Source organism: Grammomys surdaster, unplaced genomic scaffold, assembly GCF_004785775.1.
Source record: "Grammomys surdaster isolate TR1022 unplaced genomic scaffold, NIH_TR_1.0 125925, whole genome shotgun sequence".
NCBI lineage: Eukaryota > Metazoa > Chordata > Mammalia > Rodentia > Muridae > Grammomys > Grammomys surdaster.
In genome coordinates, this window is record NW_021620749.1 from 1,867,571 (window position 1) to 1,888,529 (window position 20,959).

A 20,959-nucleotide genomic window follows, 5' to 3' on the forward strand; every position below is an offset into this window, starting at 1 on the left:
CTTCATTTAGCTACTAGAACAACTTAATCATTATCTAGAATTGCTCACACTGTCTCTAAATGTTTATGGGCTAGTATGTATTAACACTTTAACAACTGAGATCAAGGGCTGTGTGTGGCCCAATGGTATAATGCCTGCTGAGGGATAATGATGGTGATGGTGATGGTGGTGGTGATGGAGATGATGGGGTATACTGGATATAAGCTGTGTGTAGAGCCTCTACCCACATCCCAGCACTCAGGAGGCAGAGGCAGGCTATCTCTTAGGCAGGATGTGCCAGCCTGGTCTTTATGGTAAGTTCCAGGATAGCCAGGGCTGCACAGTGAGACCCATCTCAAAATTTAAATTTAAATAAAAAAAAATTAGAGATTCTGATTTTTTAGATACTTCCTTTTATAAAAAATGTTAAAGGCTTTAAATGCACACACACCAACATTCATAAACATGGACCATCTTGGAGAACCCTAAGAAGCAGGTAACAGTGGAGCCTGGGAAAGTGCCAAGGCAGGAGGAGACAGAAGCACGCTTCCAAGGCACCCAGTCCCTTTTTAACTCAACGTTTATTACCCATTAATAAACAATTACAATTTGGGGGGAACCACAGTGACATCCCCTCCTTGGTGTTACATACACTACACGCAGGGGACACTAACAGTCACTCGTTCCTTCAGGTCAGCCAAAATCATGAGTCCTGTGAGAGGCATCTGGTCGGGACACTTTCTTCTGATTGCCCTTCTAAGTGGCCTTGGGATGCTGACCTTGGCTACCTAAATGATGTGGGCAAAAAGCTCCATTGCAGACTGTGGCTCACTACAGAAAGGAGGAAAACATACACCCTCCCCCACCCCAAGGGCTGAATCCCTGGAGGGAACCCAGATTCTGCCCCAACCTCCTCAGGTCCTCAGCTAATCTTGTACAGACCAAGTGCTTGCTTTGTGGTGAGCATGCTGGAGCTAGCGGGCAGGTTCTCCTGGCAATGTTGCCTATGCCCACTGCTGCACTCCGTTGTGCCCATTACAAATAGAGCCAAGTAACTGTGGATCTACCTGCAGCATCTGCTGAGTTTAAATCAATGGACTCTCAAGCCTGCTCTGGTGGCACTCGGTCTACAGTCAACCCAAGAGCCACACACTTGGCCTGTTCACAGTACAGTCAGAATAACAAAGAGCTACTTAGGAGATCATTAGGAAACACAAGAATATAAATATGATCCTTCAAAACCCATTGCTATGACTTAAATCCCGGCAGCCATGAGGCAGAGACAAGAGGATTCTTGTAAATTCCAGGTCAGCCTGGTCTACGTAGTAATTCCAGGACAGCCAGTGCTGACAGGGAGCTTTTCTGTGCAGCCCAGGCAGTGATGGACTGCTCCCGCAGTAAGGCTGTTGGGACAGTCACACTAGCACTGGCAAATACTGTAACTAGGAAAAGTGCTTCAAAAACAGTCTTGGCGTAACACACCTTTAATTCTATCATCTGGGAGATAGAGGCAAGTGGATCTCTGTGGATTTGAGACAAGCCTGGTCTACATAATTTCAGGCAGGACAGCCGAAGCTACACTGAGAGACCTTGTCTCAAAAAACAGAACAAAAAAATAAAAACAAAAACAAAGGCAGAATTCTGCCTAGTATCTTCACAAGCCTAAGGAGTCTCAGATGAACCGGATCAGACTGCACCGTGCTTGATCCTGTTCCACTCTGCACAGCATAAACACCCAGTGCTTTAAAGACAGACTTCATTTGAGATGCTTTACATAAAAATATACATAGTCTTGTGAACACATGTAGGAACCACTATGAAAAATTAACAAGCTTAGCCATACGGCAATACTTTTCATACACTTATGTGTGACATTTCAAGGGGACAAGCACAGACAGCCACTAGCCTATGTCACCTTCAGTAACTGAAATTAAAAGGAGGTTTAGTAGTGCTACGAAAAATGTGGGTTTTTCTAAAATTAAAAATGACACTATAGGAGTTGCTACAAGTCTGACTTTGCAGCTGATGACAGACCCAAACCATGCTCAGAACAAGCCCCAGCAGATGCCGCTTGGTGGTTCCCAGTCAGTATGGACCGAGAGCTGTGTCAGACGATACGCGAGTGCTGTAACTGGTCTTTCTGGCTCAATGGCGAGTGTAGAAAATCCTGACTTCAGCAAGAATCCCAGGTGACACATCAAAGCAAACATATTCCAAAACATAAAAGACAATCTGTGGACTTGTGTGCAATCTGCTGTTTATCAGAATCCTTTTGTAAAGACTTGTAGCTGGCCTTCCCCTCAGCTGAAAGGATGGAGAATGATAGCCACAACTTTGTTACAGACTAAGATCCAACAGGTGATTCCAATTCCACCTGAAAAGAAAGAAACTCACGTCAGAGGCACAGCAGCCAAGCCTTTGTTACCATCAACCTACAGGGAGGAGGTGCAGGAGAAGGAGCTCCTTAGACACGGCCAGACAGGGCTGCATGTACACCTCCTGACAGAGAACTCACTGGGTCTATGTCAACAGGCTGGAAGAACACCTGTACCACTATTCCTTTTTCACTTCTCACAAAAGCACTATAAATAAATTCATGTTTTCTGAGGCCTAGAGTGAAGATATCCCCAACCTCCCCGCCCAGGCTGTGAGGCCTACAGCTCAGCAGAGTGCTGCCAAAGGTGGTCTGCTGCTCCTCAGGCCTGAGCCCAACAGGCGGAGGGGAGGTGGGAGGGGAGGGGAGAGGGGAGGGAGGTCGAGAACACAACACAGCTACACTGTAGGACCACACATTAGAACCCATGACTGGCGAGAATATGCAGGTTGCTTTTTTTTTTTTTTTTAACAGGCTTTTACACTGTAGTCCATGATGGCCTTGAAGCTATATCAATCCCTCCTCCCCCTCCCCCTCCCCCCTCCCCTGGCCCCTCCCCTTCTTCCTCCTCCCAGGGCTAGGATTCTAGGCATAAGCCGTCACATCCAGCAGCAGTACTTCTACTAGCAAAGATCAGGACCCAAAAAAGTGTCCTCACAGGAAAATTCAGATGACAAGCAGCTACTGAATGTGGAATGCTATGACCTACAAGTATGGATTCTAATTCACACACTAAAGTCATACCCTGGGGACAGTGGTATTCTGGGCCTCTGAGAGAGGCTGGGATCACACGGCAGCCTGAGGAAGAAGCCTACATGGTGCAGTCTGATGTTCCTCCTCTCACCCAAGGACCCTAGAGAGGGTGCCATTTATGAACCACTGAATGGGTCCTAATAATACCCAGTCTGTGTGTATAAGCCGCCCACTGTGGTATTTTACTGAGTGGGCTTACAGCGTCGAGGGAAAAGGGATAAAACGTCAGATGACCTCGATCACTTCAAAACAGACCACAGCATTAAGGGTTTATCTGTAACTGAATGGATTTTGTAGGGGGAGTGGTGTCTTTTTTTTTAAATCTATACAGCATTGGCTGGCTTGAAACTCCCTATGTAGACCAAGATGGAAGGCCTAAAACTCAAGAGATTCTCCTGCTTGCCTCCCAAGTGCTAGACTGAAAGTATGCCAACTGGCATGATTTTTAAAAAATAGTTCCTAAATTGCCAGGGCATGGAGGATCATGCCTTTAATCCCAGCACTGGGAAGGCAGAAGAAGGTAGATGTCTGTGAGCTGGAGGCTAGCCTGGTCTACAAATCTAGCTCCAAGCCAGTCGGGGCCACACAGTGAGACCCTGTCTAAAGAATACCCAACAAGAAAAAGTATTCCTATGTGTCTGCTCACTCTTCAATGACATGAACAACCTTTAGCGTCCAAAAGACCTTTCACACTCAAAGGCAACAGCCAAGAGCAGCAAGCTACTTAGAGAGGGAGCCATGGGAGGAGAAGCAGCCTCTGGGTGCCAGGGATGTAACCCTGCCCCTGGCAAGTAGCTTCCCCAGACCATAGAAGGCTGGGATAGGAGGCGCAGGTTGCTGAGGGGACAGTGAGGATGAAGTCAGGTCATCTAATCTCCTGCCACCACTGTATTTCCAGAAAACAATTACCTGCTACTCGAGTGGGAAAGGCGAGCAGGCGGTCTAGTGGGGTGATCCACTTGCTGGGCACCACAGCCACAGGGATGGAGTAATACTTCCAAATGAGTGAGATCATCAGTGCTGCCTGGAAGGAGGCTGTGGTGAGTGGGGGCCTCAGGGCTCCATCAGTCCTTGCAGTAAACACACAAGCGTGCATGCGCACGCAAACACACATAGCTCCAGACAAACCGTCACACACTGGTGGCAGGGGGTAGGCCTTCTTGTGGGAACTGGCATTTTCCTGTTTTAACATAGATGCTGCACATTTAAGTGAGCTGAGTCTGCCCACAGCCTCTGGGCAGCTGAACTGCATGCCTGTATAAAAGCAGCCCAGACTCCATAATCCCTCTGTCACCCCAATCAGCTCCAAGAGGGTGAAAAACTAATGTTTCACTTCTTATCCTTTCCCAGAAGCACCTTCTGTAGTCCTGAACGCTCTGCTGAAATGCTCAGAATGAAGAGAGCCTGAGTCTCTGTGGGTGAGTCTCTGTGGATAAGTCTCTGAGGATGAGTCTCTGTGGAGTACCCTAAGTGGCATCCAGAAGGCAGAGAACACACACACCCAGATAAGAATGCCAGGGGCCAGTAATGGGACAAGTCGGGGAGAATGGAGACCAAGAGAGATGGCTGGCTCTGCTTTTAAGAGTACTGCCTGCTCTTCCAGAAGATCCAAGTTCAATTCCCAGCACCCACCGGGTGACTCGCATATGTCTCTAACTCCAGTCTCAGGGAATCTAATATCCTCTTCTGAACTCTAAGAACCCCAGGCACATACATGATGTACAAACAATTATGCAAGCAAAACACCCATACACAGAAATGAATACATTTAAAAAAAAAAAAAGACAAGTGTCAAGTCAGTGCATACTTTTACATCCCAGGACTGAGGGGGTAGAAGCAGGGTGATCTCTGTGTCATTGAAGCAGCCTGGTCTACAGAGCTAGTTCCGGGACAGCCAGGGCTACACAAAGAAACCTTGTCTTGAAAGAAAAAAAAAATAAAAGAAAAAGAAAATCTTTTGGTTTCCCACCTGGAGGACACAAGCACTGCCTTACAGCACCAGAAAACATACAGCCCCAGGGAGAGCATTCCCCTCTAGGGGAAGGCAAGGCAAGAAGCTCTAAAGCCAGGTCTCCAGCTGGGAGGCTTTTTTATTTTCAATCTTAGGAATTCACAACTGGGGACTGGGTAAATGGCTCAGGAGGTAAAGAGCTGGCCATCCCAACACCCACAAAGACTGTCTCAGAGGCCACAGCAGGCCCTAAGCAAACTGACTAGATTACAAACTTCAGTGACAGAGCCTGCCCTGGGATAGAAGATGGAGAGTAATCAAGATACCACAACCAACGACAACCTCTGTACACATGTGTGCACAAACATACACAGGAAAATGCCTACACACATGTGCACATACACAAGCAGACTAAGGGGAAACAAATCACAGCTGTGCAGAGCACTGGCAACACTCACTTGCAGTATGTAGAAAGCAACACTGATAAACCACTTGATCTTGGCCAACTGAGCTGTCCGTGCCTTCACTGAAAGAAAAAAAACAAGGTGAAACATGAATTAATCCTGCAAAACTGAGAACACAAATGAGAACTGAGAACCGAGAAATGTTTTCCCTTATTAAACATGTTCTAATCATAATCATAATCAACATACTTAGAAATAACAAACAGGACAACATATCCTTACGCTGGATGGCACTTTACAAAATTTAAAGGTGGATTGCTATGCTATTATTTAAGTAGAAATCTACTAACACTGCACCCTGAAGTCACTGCAAGCGTCTCAGAGACTCTTCTCCTAAGGCGCTTGCCGCTCATTGACAGTCCCAAACCCATCATCCCCATTTTCTAACCTACACCATCTCTGAGCCTCCTGCACGAGTCCAGCCCTCCCAGGCCTGTGCTCTACACAGCCTGCTCCAGCTTACACAGCCCAGCAGGGGCTCTCAGGACACACTGCCCTCTGGAGGACTCACTGTGTAGCCCTAAAAGGAGAGATAGACAGACAGGGCTTCACTATGAAGCCCTGCCGCAGAACACTGGGACCAAGGGTGCACTATCCTTCACTCGCACAGGACCTGCTCCGTGCCATCTACACACTGTGTGCATGCCCCTGAGAGTGCCAAGTGCCCTGAGGACCCACTGTGTGTTCATCTGGACTTCCCTAAGCAAAGTGCCAGCCTTGAAAGTGAAAATCTACAGAGAATGAATTGGCTCTGAAGAAAAATCTACAAGGATTTCTGGATCTAGAAAGCAAAGGGTTTACCAGCAAATAAGGAGAAGTAACGCATGTACCTCAAATCCACACATGAAGACAGTCCCCCCACCTCCCCACCCCCTGCCCTCAGCCCCCTTCCCCCGCCCACCCCCACCATCAGTGGCTGCAAGACAAGCACCGTGCGTTTTGAGCTTGTCCGTCATCTTGTTGATCTTCCTTTCCAGCCTGGCGTATCTGGCAAACTCGTCCATCATGTTGACGGTGGCCAGCTCCTGCTTCATGTCCTGGATCTCTGCTCTCATCTGTGACTCCTGCTCTGCATCCTTCTGCAGCACCCTGGAGATCTGGCAGGGAGGAGGCCTGCATCAGTGTCCTTCCTCACTGAGACCCGGACGATTTAACTGTGCTCTGGATACATGCAATGGTGGCCACCAGGTGGCACCCAACAGCTATCAGGGCTTGTCAGGTCCCAGGACTAGGTGGGGAAGGCAGGGTGCAGAAAGGTACAGTCTAGGCCAGTAATCGCCAGAGACCTGCCTCACCGACAAATGGAAGCACTGCCCCAATGGCTGAGCAGTAACAGCATTGTCCAGGACCCTCCAAACACAGCACTACTGGAAAGAGCCCTCTCCTCTGAGGGGAAACCAAAGCAAGCCTTCAAACTGAACACGTGTGTCACCAGTATTACAGCCAAGACCTTTGCTCACTCACCAAAGTACAGAACAGCAGAGGACTGTCAATTTACCTTCAAGGGTTCGGGAGGAAAACTGCTTTTTTATATACTGTATGCCTAACCCCTGAATGTACATGTTTGCCCAATCTTTAAGAGAATAGCTCTGTTGGTTTGAAAGATGAAAAGAGTATGTAAAGCTTAGCTGGCCCACAGCAATGGCGCCACCTCCAGCTCAGAGGATCCCTCTGCTTGCCACAAAGTAAGGCAACTTCAGTTACAGCCAGGGCCAAACCCTTGACCCCAGCAGTGATGGTAGACAAACAGTTCAGGCACACAACCTGAGGCGCCTTCAGGAACCCCTATGTTGAAGCTCCTAGGCCGGACCAGCACTGTGAGTCACCCTGATGGCTACACAGTGGACGAGGAACAGGGTCTGCAAACCTGCCTCATTCTCCACTGTTCTCCACTCAAAGGGAGAGTTGCTTCAGCCTGGTCCACCCTGGAGAAAAAAAAAAAAAAAAAAAAGGAATGGACCAAAGTCTGTAATGGTTACAGGGGCAGAAACGCTCAGTGCTAAGAGTGCTTGTCTTTAGAGGGTTGGGGTACAGTTCCCAGCACCCACATGGTGGTTCACAACCATCTCTAACTCCAGTTCTAGGGGATCCAACACCCTCTTCTGAATCCATGGGCACCGGGCATGGAGGTGATACACAGATACATATCATACATGCAGGCCAAACATCATTCACATAAAAAATATAATTTTAAAGGCCAAAATAATATTTAAAAAGTCACAGAGCGCCGGGCGGTGGTGGCGCACGCCTTTAGTCCCAGCACTTGGGAGGCAGAGGCAGGCGGATTTCTGAGTTCGAGAGTTCGAGGCTAGCCTGGTTCTACAGAGTGAGTTCCAGGACAGCCAAGGCTACACAGAGAAACCCTGTCTCGAAAAAAAAAAAAAAAAAAAAAACAGTCACAGAGCTATCATTCAAAAATCAGAGAACCAACTCCCCATCTCCCCACCCCTCATTCCCTGGAGTCAGCCCTGACCCTTGCCACCTGTAGCACTCAGGAGGGTTAGCTGGGTCAGTATTGGAGGCTCTGCCTTGCTGGTGTTGGTACAGGAGAACAGATAGGCCAATCAACTCAGCTACCCGCAAGGCCCAGATCCAGGGCTTTGAGCTTGCTTACCCACCCCAGCGTCTACCCAACCTATGAACTTTGGGAGCATGTGAAAGGGTCGGTCCTGCAGATGCAAAGCTGCAGCATCTCCATGATACAGGACAACAACAGGATATCCTAGAGCAGTCTCATTGAGGATCCAATGTTGGTGTAGCCAAAGCCAGAGGCCTCAAACCAGGCCAACGACTCACTGCAACCAACATTTACAATGTGTGCTGGGCAAAGATGTGTGGACAAAGGGTACACTGTGGGACACACTACAATTAACACGACAAGATTTTTTTTTATTTTTTCATTTGTGGGGGTGGGGTTGCAAGGGCAGAGAACAGATATGAAGGGACAGGGAAATGAATGGGGTTGGGGTGCATGATGTGAAATTCACAAAGAATTAATAAAGTTTAAAAAATCTGGGGGGCTGGAGAGATGGCTCAGTGGTTAAGAGCACTGGCTGCTCTTCCAGAAGACGTGGGTTCAATTCTTAGCACCTACCTGGCAGCCCATAACTGTCTGCAACTCCAGTTCTAGGGGATCTGACACACACAGACATACATGCAGACAAAACACCAATGCTTTTTTTTTTTTGGGGGGGGGGTTGGGTTTTTTGGTTTTTTGGTTTTTCGAGACAGGGTTTCTCTGTATATCCCTGGCTGTCCTGGGACTCACTCTGTAGACCAGGCTGGCTTCGAACTCAGAAGTCCACCTGCCTCTGCCTCCCAAGTGCTGGGATTAAAGGCGTGTGCCACCACTGCCCGGCACATCAATGTATATTAAATACATACATAAATATGAAAACTTTACATTTAACAAAAAATCAGGAACTCTATAAAGGATGTTTAAACTTAAACAGGAAACATCCCATTAGGGCTCTGCTTTCCCGCCCTATAGCAGCATGACCTGTGGTCACAACCAGCAGATCCTGAGGTGGTGGGGTGGACAAGGAAGAACAGTCAGGGATGGGGACCTCAGTCAGGGAAAACAGACTCTCAGGCTTCAGTGAGACAGCTTATTTAATTTGGAGAACAAAGGCTATTATTAAACCTTTGGGGGTGTGCAGGGGTCTTCAGGGAGAATGCACATCATTGGCTGGGGTCAGGGTGCTGAGGAAGCCTCACACATGGGGAATTTCAGATACTGCTGGATGTAACCTTAGAAAGACATACATACAATGCCCATCATGGTTGTGGGCTCCCTAGCCTCCTCTGAGGCGCAGAGGGTGGGGTGGTCTTACCCCTCCTCATCTCAGGGGTATGGACACGCCCGGACCCCACTCTTGCTTCAGGCCAGCTCCCCAGGGCTCCACAGAAGCAGGAAGCACTAGGCCTGAAGATGCTCCTGTCAGCCCATCATTTGGGAAGCTACAGGAGGAGAGGCTCAAAGCCAGCTACCTGCAATCCAGTGATGGCACAGTGGGTACACCTCAGAAGAAAAACAGATGATTCCAACTCACAAAGGCCCTGGAGGGAGAATTACTCACAATCTGAGGCACTAAGTTTGTGAAATTTTTACCCAGATGACTCAGGTGGAGCAAAGGACAGGAGCTCAGCTTCCTTCTTCCCACCCTGTGGCCGGAGGTTAGCTGCCTGCGGGCAAGTACACCGTGCTCCTGCCTGCAGTGCTTCAGTCCAGTTTGGCCAGGATACACCCTGCCGATAGGTAATGTTTGTCCAGGACTTAACTTGTGGCCATGTTGTCACTGGCGAGCCAGGGACAGGTCTGAAAGCTGGCAGCATGACATGCACAGCCCAGCTCCACCCTCCTGGGATTCCTCAGGCAAGTTCAAAAATGACCAACCCAGGTCACCAACATGTAGACACCAAAACCTAAACACAGAAAGTCCAGAAACCTGCACAGGCTCACAACTAGTACCAGGGTCATCTAGTGCGACTTCCTGGGCAAGCCTAACTTCCTCCAGAAATGCCTGTTCCCCATTTGTGTACCCTACAGAGGCCCTGTCAGCCAAGCACTGTGCCCACCACCCAGAACACACCGCTCTGTCATGGCCCAGGTTGGTATGTCATCCTAACACTTGGAAGTCGTACAAAATCCTGTCCCAGTCAAGCATGGTGGTGCATGTCTTTAATCCCATTTAATCTCATAAATAAGAGGCAGGCAATCTCTTCAGTTTAAGGCCAGTCTGGTCTAGAGAATGAGTTTCAAGATAGCCAAGAAACCCTGTCTCAAAAATAAGTATAATAAATAAATAAATAAATAAATAAATAAATAAATCCCAAAGAAGGGCTTTGCTCAGAATCTGGTCTGTGGAATGCGAGTACCTAAGGCTTGAAGCAAAAAGCAAAGGGGTAAATCAAAACTGCTGAACAAGCAGAGAGAAGTAGGCTACACCAGCCAGGCCCCAGAAGCATGTGTACACATGCGACTGCCAGCAGAGAAGGGTCTATCAGGAACTTGGCATAGGCACCTGCATACTACAAGCCCAGGACTGTCATGCCAGTCCTAGGAATTCTGAAAATCTTAGAAGAGTCTCACCCACCTGTACACGTCAAATCAGGGGCACCTGAGCAGTGTACCCCTCCCCATGAATGAGCACACAGTGTGTCCAATGTCCCCTTCTCCTAAGACAACACTGGATCCCTTTCTTTATAAATTAGGCAGTCTCAACTATGCATGTCGTGACCAACCTAAAGGGAAGGACACTCAGGAAAATTCCAACCAGGCAAACTACAGGCACTAGACAGAAGCCATCTAGGAAAGGCTATGTATGGCAAGTAAGTTTTCAGGAGACGGTCCACCACTTCTCCATGGCTGCAATGGCTGCACTCTGAGAGACAGAATCCTCAGAGACTTCCCCGCAGGACTGCATCCCACCGTTGATATGCCTTTCCTGACACAATTCTACAACTTAATGATTCCTTCAGTAACAGGAATTCACCCCACCCTACTGGGCAGATTTTCTGGAGATCAACATGAACATGTACTTTCATGTAACAATGCTGTGTAGAGGAACTGATGATTTCATAATTCCTGATCATGATTTTATAGAACCCCTAAACTGACACAAGTAACCGCAAGCCTTCCCTGTAGAATGAAAGCTGCAAATAGAGCTCTGTAATCCTTCATGTGTCGTGGGCTAATTGAACTAGGGAAAGAAAGCAGGCTTGGAACAAACCTACAATCCAGGAAGGCATTCCTTCAAAGTTAGGAACAAGGCCACTTTCTGGTAACTGAAGGTCATAAAACTGGACATGGGCAATTTATTTGTAGGTGCAAGGACAGAAAATAAATGATGGACTAATCTATCTATACAAGACTTCAAACTAGTAAGGCACAAGGAAGATGACTTGTCTCTTGACAAAATCATGCTAACTTACAACATAACAACTATCGCTCTAAACTAACAGTGAACTTGTGGGGCTAGTAACAGTAATGAATGTTCACTCCGGTAGGTACTAGCTTAATGGAAAGACATGTAAACAACTCTGCTGCAACGCCTTAAGCCTTATCAATCTACGACATGAAATATGACCTTAAACTTACTATGAACTTATGGAATGTAAAAGTGCTTAGAAGAAAATGTAATCAATTATCCTGAGAAGGTATAAAACTAAGAACAATAAGCAAACAGTGGTGTAGCCCTTTTCCGATTCATCCAGTGTACGTGCATCTGTGTGTGTGCCTGACTTTCTTTCTTTTCCTTCCTCTCTGGCTCACGAAAAGTTAATAAACTCAGAGCCTCTGGCCTGGCCATCTAGAAGCCCAGTCAGAGTTAAGAACCTAGATAACTAAATTTCTTTTCTTATCCCCTGCTGCTATCAGCAGGAGTTAATAGCCAGAAGCCATCAGCTTTTGGCTCCAGAACAACAAGAGAGTTAAATAGCCCAAAAGTCATCAGCCTTTGTTCCCCACTGACACTGACACAGCTCACTGCCTTCCTCAGTCTACCTGGGTGCCCAGCACCTTGCCCTCCTTCCTGCTGCACTGAGGGTGTGCACTCCTCCTGACTGCACCGATGCTCAGGAACACAGTACAAAAGGCTACACTCTATAGCCTCAACCCAACCTTCTTGTCATTGATTTGTCATAGTTGGTTCTTCAAATCAGAGGCTCGGGGGTTGGGGAAAGGGTGCTCTAAGCATTGTAGGAAGGTATTCTGGCCTCCTTATACCAGGGTGTACCCAAAAGCTCCCTTACTGGAAACCCAGCCACCAGGCAAACTGATCTCTTATTTGTCCTCCCTGTTCTAAACACCAAGGGCAGGCTCCTCTCCCCTATGGTAATGCGTTGTCTTTCTGAACCCAGCAACCACCCCAGGTGTCACTGCCAAAGGATTTTACCTCAGTGGGTTCAAAGCAGAGCCTATACAACCTTCAGGAACAGCACGGGACTTGGGACAGGCCCAGGTCAAGGCCCAGGCACTGCCTCAAAACTATGATGGCCATGCACAGAGAACAAACACTCAGGCATGTGAAACTATAGTGCCCATCCTTTGTGACAAGGGACTAATACAGAACACATGCAAGTCTGGTAAACATGTACTGGAGGACCCTGAGTTGGTGACAGGATCTGTATCTCCTCCCAACCTGCTAGTTACTGGAAACTCGCGACCAATTCAGTGAGGAGGACAGCCCTACACAGCCTCCCTGAACATCTGAGTTCCGTTTCCTTAGCTCCATTGTGAGGTCAAAGGGAACAAGACACAGGACAGAGGTGGAACCCCCAAGGCAGGGATCTGTCTCAGTGGTTAAAGCTCTCAATATACAAGCATGAGGAACCACCTGAAAGGTGGGTGTAGATATGGAGCCAGGGTCCCCACAGCAAGCTAGCCCTGTCAGTGTCCTCTGGGTTTTACTGAGAGACCCTGCCTCAATGAATAAGGCAGAAGAGTGGCCAAGGCACCGACTGACCTCAGTCTTCACACACACACACACACACACACACACACAAGGATGGAAAAATAAAACTACACAAGAAAGCAGAATGAGAACACACATAATCACAAGGGGCTGCTATCCAGACACAACCACGGAAACAAACAAAAGGATTACAGGGATGAAGGACTAGATGCCTCTCCAGAAAGACAGATGATGATGGCATCACGTTCAGTGTCTCCTATCAACTGCTCACAACACAGATGTCTGCTGTGATCTCAAATGTGTGGGCTCACCTGCAAGGTGTTCCCCATTCTACAGTGTCACATCCCAAAGGTGGGGGGCCTCACTCACAAATCACACAGGCCAGCTACAAGTTAGCGTTCCCTTGACTCCTCTTCAGGCAAAACTCTCACATTAAAAAAATAGTTTTTTAAAAAAGGTTTAAAGGCTACAGATAGTAAGACAGATGAAGAGAAATATGCAGGCAGGTTAGGAAGGGCATTGAGTGTGGGAACATCCATCCCCAGTTAGTAGCCCCTCAACCCCTCTCCCAGTGCACAGAAAAATCCTTATTGAGCTTCCTGCATCCAGTCCTTAGAGGAATTATGTGAAGACTTCATTATACAGGCATGAGTGAAAGACGAAGTCATGTAGAAATATGTTGGGGCTGGAGATGGCTCAGTGGGTAAGAAAGAGCACTGAATACGGTTGTAGAGGGCCTGGGTTCTGTTCTCAGCACCTACAGGGCAGGTAACTAATGTCTGGAACTCCAATTCCAGAAGATCCAGCGCTCTCTTCTGGACTCTGCTGGCAATGAAACCACAAGGTGCACAGATATACACGCAGGAAAAACACCCACACACATAAACAGAAACCTGAGTGAGGAAGAACAGTATGGCCTGTGTAGATTGCTCTATAGTGTTCCTTGTTCTCACGGATAGAGCAGAAGGGAACTAGCTCCCTTTAACTGGGGATCAGCCACTCAGGCACCTGTGAGGATGCCTGGCCCGGGCTGCTCCTCTGTCGGGAACCGTGGTTCGGGACCTCCCACCTCTAGAATGCAGTAAGTAGAGCTGGCTGCAAACTCGCGATCTGTGAAGCTCGGAGCCACCTGGAGGAAGAGAGCTTGCAGCAAGGACCGCTCAAGGCCCAGGGCTCGGCCTCTCCCCGACCCCCGGCAGCTACTTACAAACGAGGACAGGGACGGCAGGAGGATGCGCAGCACGTTGCACCCGAACACGAAGCTCAGCACCAGCAGCCACGCCCAGCGGTCCGTCTCGGACCCGCTCATTCTGGATCCCAGGCACCTGCACCGCTACTGTAGCGCCATGGTGACCGCGCCTCCGCGCTCGCCTACGCCGGCGCACTGCAACCCTGCTACGCTACGGCGGCGCCTGGGAGACAGCGTCGTCTACTGCGCCTGCGCACTGCGGCCCCGCCCCGCTATGGTCTTGGCTGGGAGACAGCGTCGTCAACTACGCCTGCGTACTCCAGCTGAGCTCCGCTACGGCGGCGCCTGGGAGACAGCGTCGTCAACTGCGCCTGCGCCGGCGCACCGCGGTTACAGCAGCACGGTTGGACCCAGCACCAGAGGCCGCAGTGCTCACACGCTACACCTCCTCTAGGGGGCAGCACGGAGTATTACTTAGCTCTATCTTCGCCTTTCGCCTTCCCGGCTTCCGTAGCCGAGTGGTCGTCATCCCACTCGCGGAGGCTAAACAGCGTTTAGCAAACTGTAATAACCGAAAACTACTTACATTCTTACTAAGTTAACTAGTGCACCTTTATTCTTAAATAAATTTGTTTTAGGATAAGCCTCTAAATGAACAAAAAGTTACTTTATCATAACAGGTAACTAAAAATGTTTTCTAACCTGTTGTCGCATGTAAAATGATTCGTCTACATTTTAAAACTAAGCACTAATAAACACGAACAATGTAGAAAATTATAATCCTATAAGATAAGTTTATTAATCAAAAGATATCATTTAGTGACTGGTAGAGACTTGTCTAACATGTGGGAAATCTTAGGTACCAGCCATCCTCAGCAAGCTCAAAGAAAAAGTTTACAGTGAGCTTTTAATACAATTATCTAAATTTAGACAATAATGAGTATAACGAACCCAGGTTCATTTACATATGGTAAATAAAGTGAAAGATAGTTGGCTGTCTTTTCTGCTTTGTTAGTCTGAGAATGAGATACATATAGAAATACTGCCTGTGGTTCTACCACCAGCAGTGAAATGAATTGTCTCCAAGAAAGGGCATGCTGACCAGAAGACTGCCACTCCATAAGCTTTCCTTCCAACTGGACTACCCCAGACTGCAGCCAGACTGCCAGACACTGTACACGCTGAAGATTTAGGTGGATTAAGGAAAAGCAGCCTCATGAGAAATTATGGTAGTGTGTCTGAGTCTCTCCCACCCACAAACCCTTGATTCCCTCACACCTACTTGCTCTTCAATACCAAGTCTCTGCTGTTTAGAAAGAAGAGGAAAGTATCAACCAGGTCCCCACTGCCCCAGAGGACCACTCTGTCCTTGGTGAGGCAAGATGCTAACAAAATTAGTGGTGCATATGCTATAATACACATGCAGCTGGGATAGTGTGATGGTTTGTATATGCTTGACCCAGAGAGTGGCACTCTTAGAAGGTGTGACCCTGTTAGAGTAGGCGTGTCGCTGTAGTCATGGGCTTTAATACTCTAATCCTAGCTGCCTGGAAGTCAGTATTCTGCTAGCAGCCTTCAGATGAAAATGGAGAACTTGAAGCTCCTCCTGCATCAAGCCTGCCTGAATGCTGCCATGTTCCCACCTTGATGATAATGGACTGAACCTCTGACCTCGTAAGCCAGTCCCAATTAAATGTTGTCCTTATAAGAGTTGCCTTGGTCATGGTGTCTGTTCACAGTAGTAAAATCCTAAGACACAAGCTTTCTGGGACTCCTTGGCCAACGAGCCTGGCTGAATCAGTGAGTCCAGATCCCAGTGAGTAAGACATTCAACATCAACCTCTGGCCTTGAGAAGTCTGCACACACATGTGCATGCACAAGCACAAATAATCAAAAGATGTTAAAAATTCAAGATTAAGGACCGGAGAGATGGCCCAGCAGTTAAATGCACTGACTACTCCTCTTCTAGGGTCCTGAGTTCAATTCCCAGCAACCATATGGTGACTGGCAACCATTTGTAATGGATCCAGTGCCCTTCCTTGTGTGTCTGAAGACAGCAACAGTGTATTTGTATACATAAAATAAATATATATTTTTTAAAAATCAAGATTGAGGGGCTGGAAAGATGGCTCAGTGGTTAAGAGAACTGACTGCTCTTCCAGAGGTCCAGAGTTCAATTCCCAGCAACCACATAATGGCTCATAACCAACCATCTGTAGTGGGATATGATGACCTCCTCTGGTGTGTTTGAAAACAGCAACAGTGTACTTACATACATAAAGAAATACATTTTAAAAGTCAAGATTGAAACAAAACAAAAAAAAATAAAACAGCAACAACAAATACAGCCTCGAACTTCCTTTGCCTCCAGTACATCCTAAAACCCGGTCAATCAGAAATGAGAAAGTCTTCTGCTGTGGTGTGAATTTAAACATGTGTAACATAAGAAAGCAAGCCAGACTAATCTACCAGGGCAGACCTCACATCTTACTTAGAGTCACTGATGGAAAGAGGACTTTGGTAGGCTCAACTAGCAGGACAGGTGCATTTACATTTAAAAAAAAGCCCTTTCTAGTGCAAACCTAAATGTATGGTGTTTGTACAAGCTCAGTAAGACTAGCAGAGCACATAGCCTGGTGCTGCTGAAACACAAAATTATCTCAAAGAACAGGAGGGTTTTCCCAAACACACATAATAATGAATATTAATCCGCAAATAAATGAGGTTGCACTTACATTCAATTAGCAGGAAAAGCTATGTGTTACATATATTTTTACCAATTAAATAGTGATTTTATTTCTTTTAAGATTTATTTATTGATTTTATGTATATAAGTACACTGTCACCCTCTTCAGACTCACCAGAAGAGGGCACTAGATCCCATTACGAGCCACCATGTGATTGCCGGGGATTGAACTCAGAAACTCTGGAAACACAGTCGGTGCTCTTAACCATTGAGCCATCTCTCCAGCCCTTTATTATTTTAAAAAATATATATATTTACTTTTGTCATTTTAGTCACGTGTATGTGCACATGAATGCAAGTTCCCACCGAGCTCAGAGGGATGTGATTTCTCTGGAGATGGAGTTACAGGGGGTTGTGAGCCACCTGATGTGGTTGCTGGGACTCAAACTCAGGTCATCAGGAAGAGCAGTGTGTGCTCTTAACTAAACTATCTCTCTCCAGACCCCTTGGTTTCTATTTATTTTTAATCTAATGTTTTATGGGGGCTAGAGAGTCGGCTCAGCAGTTAAAAGTACCTGTTGCTCTTGCATAGGACCCAGATTCATGACAAGCACTCACAGAATGGTGCACTACCATATGTAACTAATCCCAACGGATCTGATGCCCAATTCTGACCTCTGTGAGCACTAAGTATGCACTCAGTGCATAAACGTATATGCAGGCAAAACACTCATACAAACGATGTATAGATGTGTTTTTAAGTTGTCGTTTTATGTGTATGTGGGAGCGTAGGTACGTGAACTACATGTGTGCTGGCAGAGGCCAGAGAGGCCGCTGGATCTCTGGAGTTATCTGATTGGTTGTGAGCAACCAGATAAGGGTGTGGAAACAGAACTTGTGTCCTCTGCAAGAACAAGTGCTCTTGACTGCTGAGCCATCTCTCCCATCCCTGTTCTGAAAGGGAAAAGGAAAAGGCATTAAGGTAGAGACCGCATTCTGTGTCTCTTCAGTATGAGGAAGGGTTATTTTTGTCCCTTTGTTTTGTTAGCTGTCCTTATACCAGAGCAAAGTCTCCAAACAGTCCCAAGAAAGGATTCACACGTATGTTTGCCCTTTTCTTTGTATAAAAGTAAGAGTATGTTTCTCAATAGAACATTTCACTGCCAGACACAGTGGTGCATGCCTAGAAGCCCAGCATCCAAGAGACGGAGGTAGGAGATACTGACTCTGAGACCATTGTGGACTACAACGTAAGACCCTGTCTCACAACAACAAAGAAATTCCACTTTTGCTATTCTGGTCAAGGCTGAAAATCGCAATTGTGGGTTAAACTTAAGGCAGCTCCCTGTTCTAGGTTTGACTGGACCATCGTCCCTTAGACTACCTCAGGTAAGCGTGTCTATGTCCTCCCTCTGACTTGACAGTCAGTTTACGGGAGCCAACAAGAGCCACACTTGTTCACAGACCCTCTGGAAGCAGGTAGAGCAAGCTCCTCTACCATCAGGATGAATATTCTTATTTCTCTTGAGTATTAAACGCTGCTCCTTTGAGGAAGTGATCCTCCCTTGAGCCATGTTGAGTAGAAACAAAGAATGAAAGGAATCCTTCCATCCCGTATTTGGAGGCAGGACAGAATGATTTGATCGAAGTCTGGCAGGCTTCCTGTTAGAAAATAACCATAAATGCGATGGACTGTTTAGAAGAAAAGGTTAACCATAGAAATAGATTTTTTTAAAAAAGAAGAGAGACCAGTGTGTGGCACATGCCTTTAATTCCAGCTCTTAGGACACAGAATCGGGTGGATCTTTCTAAATTAAGGCGAGCCTGGTGTACATAATAAGTTTATGTCATACCCTGTCTAAATAAATAAAAAAGAGAAAAAATAGTAAGAAGGCAGAGAAAGAAGGGAGGACAGAGAAGGACACAAAGAGAGAGATGGGGGAGGGGAGGGGAGAAGAGGAGAGGTCGGCCAGGAACACGTGGAGAAGGAGGGACAGATAGAGAGAAAAAGACCAGAAAGAGGCCATGGAGGGGAAAGAAAGAGGGAGAAGGAGGAAGAGGGAGCAGGAGGGTAAGCGGGAGGGAGAGGGAGAAGGAGAGAGGGAAGGAGAGGGGGGGAGAGAGAGAGAGGGAGGAGGCTGGCCAGGAACACGTACACGTGGGGGTGGAGAGAGGGAGAGAGACAGACATGGACAGACAGACAGACAGACAGACAGAGAGCGAGAGGGAGAGAGGGAGGGAGGGAAGGAAGGAGGGAAGGAGGGAGGGGAGGGGGAGGGAGGGAGTTCAGAGAGAGCCAAACAGGCTGTTTCTAGGTAATTATTGGGCGGAGCCTAGAAGAAAGGCTAACATCCTATCAGGCTCGGTGGTATTTATCCCATAAGCCATCTTGCCAGCCCTTAATTTGTGTGTGTGTGTGTGTGTGTGTGTGTGTGTGTGTGTGTACACTCGCGAGCACCTACTGCAGGAATGTGTGCACCACAGAGCGTGTTGAGGTCAGAGAGGGTAGCTGGGTAGCTTTTGGGAGTCAGTTTTCTCCTCCTATCTTGTTGAGGCAGAGCAGGGTGTCTCTAGCTGTTTCTCTCACTTTGTACGCCAGGCTAACAGGCCTGCAAACATAGACTGGTCCTGTTGCTGCCACCTATCTTACCTAGGAGTGCTGGGATGACACGTGTGCCACCACACCCAGCTTTTGGCATGGATCCTGGGGCTGAACTTATCTTGATGGCTTGCACTACAAGCACTTTTACTCTGGAGCCATCTGGCCCAGGGGTTTCACTCTCCTTTGCATCCCTAGCTTCCTGAACTTCTGCAGCAGCTGAACTATCAGAGTGAAGTCAACAGTCAAGCGCTGGGCTGTACTACCCTTCAAGTCATTTCTTTTACACACAGGCTTGACTTGACTCACACCTACCATTGTTTATCCGCAGCCTCCACCACAGGGACAGAGGGTTTCACAGTGGCAAGAATGCCACAGCACAGCAGGGACTGGAACTGTTTCCAGGTCTCTTCTTCATCCTTGCTCTCTGTGGTGGTTTGAATGTGCTTTGCCTAGAGAGTGGTACTATTGGGGGTGTGGCCTTGCTGGAGTGGGTGTGGCCTTGTTGAAGTGGATGTGGACTTGTTGGAGTGGGTGTGTCACGGTGGCTTTAAGACCTTCTTCCTAGCTGCCTGGAAGCCAGTCTTCTGTTTGCCTTCAGAACAAGAGGTAGAACCCTCAGTTCCTCCTGCACCATGTCTGCCTGGATGCTGCCATTCTTTCCACCATGATGAAAATGGACTGAACCTTTAAGCAAGCTCCAATTAAATATTGTCCTTATAAGAGTTGGCTTGGTCATGGTGTCTGTTCACAGCAGTAAAACCCTAAGACACTGCCCATGAAGCTATCCCATCATTACTAGTCCTGGGCACGTTACCATCTCCACTGGACCCTGAATGCTCTTTCAACTCAGTGTATAAACACAAACCCACCTGCCTCCCCTGAAATCCTTCTGTTTTTTACTGAGTCTCCTTCTATCCTGCTGAGCAAACACTGCTGACACCAGCCAGCAATCCCACTTCTGCCCTTCTGACAGAGGCCCCCTTTGGTTCAGATGTTCACTTTCTCAACTTGTGGTCCAGGTCCAGGGGTAAACCCATGTGGTTTGTGTCCTGTTCTCCTTGAATGTTCAGACAGGATTTGGAACGATGAATCAGGACAATAGACTACTGAGGTTCTGGGAAGAGCAACTCTATGTTCACATGTTGTAATCTGGGTCTGTCAAAGAGTTCCCCTTCCAGCCTGAAGGTGAAGTCATCAAACAGGAAAGAGAGCATGCAGGGCATGGTGGCACACACACACACACACACACACGCACGCACACACACGCTGTCCCAAGCATTCAAGTAGCTCAGTGAGGGAAATAATTACATGAACCTAGGAGTCTGAGACATGTGTAGGCAACACTTAACAACCATGTTTTTAAGAAAGGACTTGGACGGCCGGGCGGTGGTGGCGCATGCCTGTAGTCCCAGCACTTGGGAGGCAGAGGCAGGTGGATTTCTGAGTTCAAGGCCAGCCTGGTCTACAGAGTGAGTTCCAGGACAGCCAGGGCTACACAGAGAAACCCTGTCTCAAAAACTAAAAAAAGAAAAAAAAGAAAAAAAA

At 47.5% G+C, this 20,959-nt stretch overlaps 1 protein-coding gene across 1 annotated transcript; it reads right to left on the reverse strand.

The window, feature by feature from the left end:
* Nucleotides 1-541: 541 nt before the first annotated feature.
* Nucleotides 542-14,290, reverse strand: Wrb (tryptophan rich basic protein). The gene is made up of 5 exons (XM_028752506.1): nt 14,144-14,290; nt 6,453-6,618; nt 5,516-5,583; nt 4,016-4,130; nt 542-2,353 (listed from the first exon to the last, which is right to left on the reverse strand). The coding sequence occupies exons 1-5, from the start codon at nt 14,243-14,245 to the stop codon at nt 2,280-2,282; spliced, it is 525 nt and encodes a 174-aa protein (XP_028608339.1). The 5' UTR covers nt 14,246-14,290; the 3' UTR covers nt 542-2,279.
* Nucleotides 14,291-20,959: the final 6,669 nt, after the last annotated feature.

Bases quoted from the DNA above. Each gene is read 5' to 3' on its own strand.
- Wrb (XM_028752506.1), bottom strand. From the start codon at position 14,245: ATGAGCGGGTCCGAGACGGACCGCTGGGCGTGGCTGCTGGTGCTGAGC. The intron at 5,584-6,452 runs GTGCTTGTCTTG...TTTTTCTTTCAG, and splicing joins GGACAAGCTCAAAACGCACG to TGAAGGCACGGACAGCTCAG. The intron at 2,354-4,015 runs GTAATTGTTTTC...CTTTCTTTTCAG, and splicing joins CTTTCCCACTCGAGTAGCAG to GTGGAATTGGAATCACCTGT.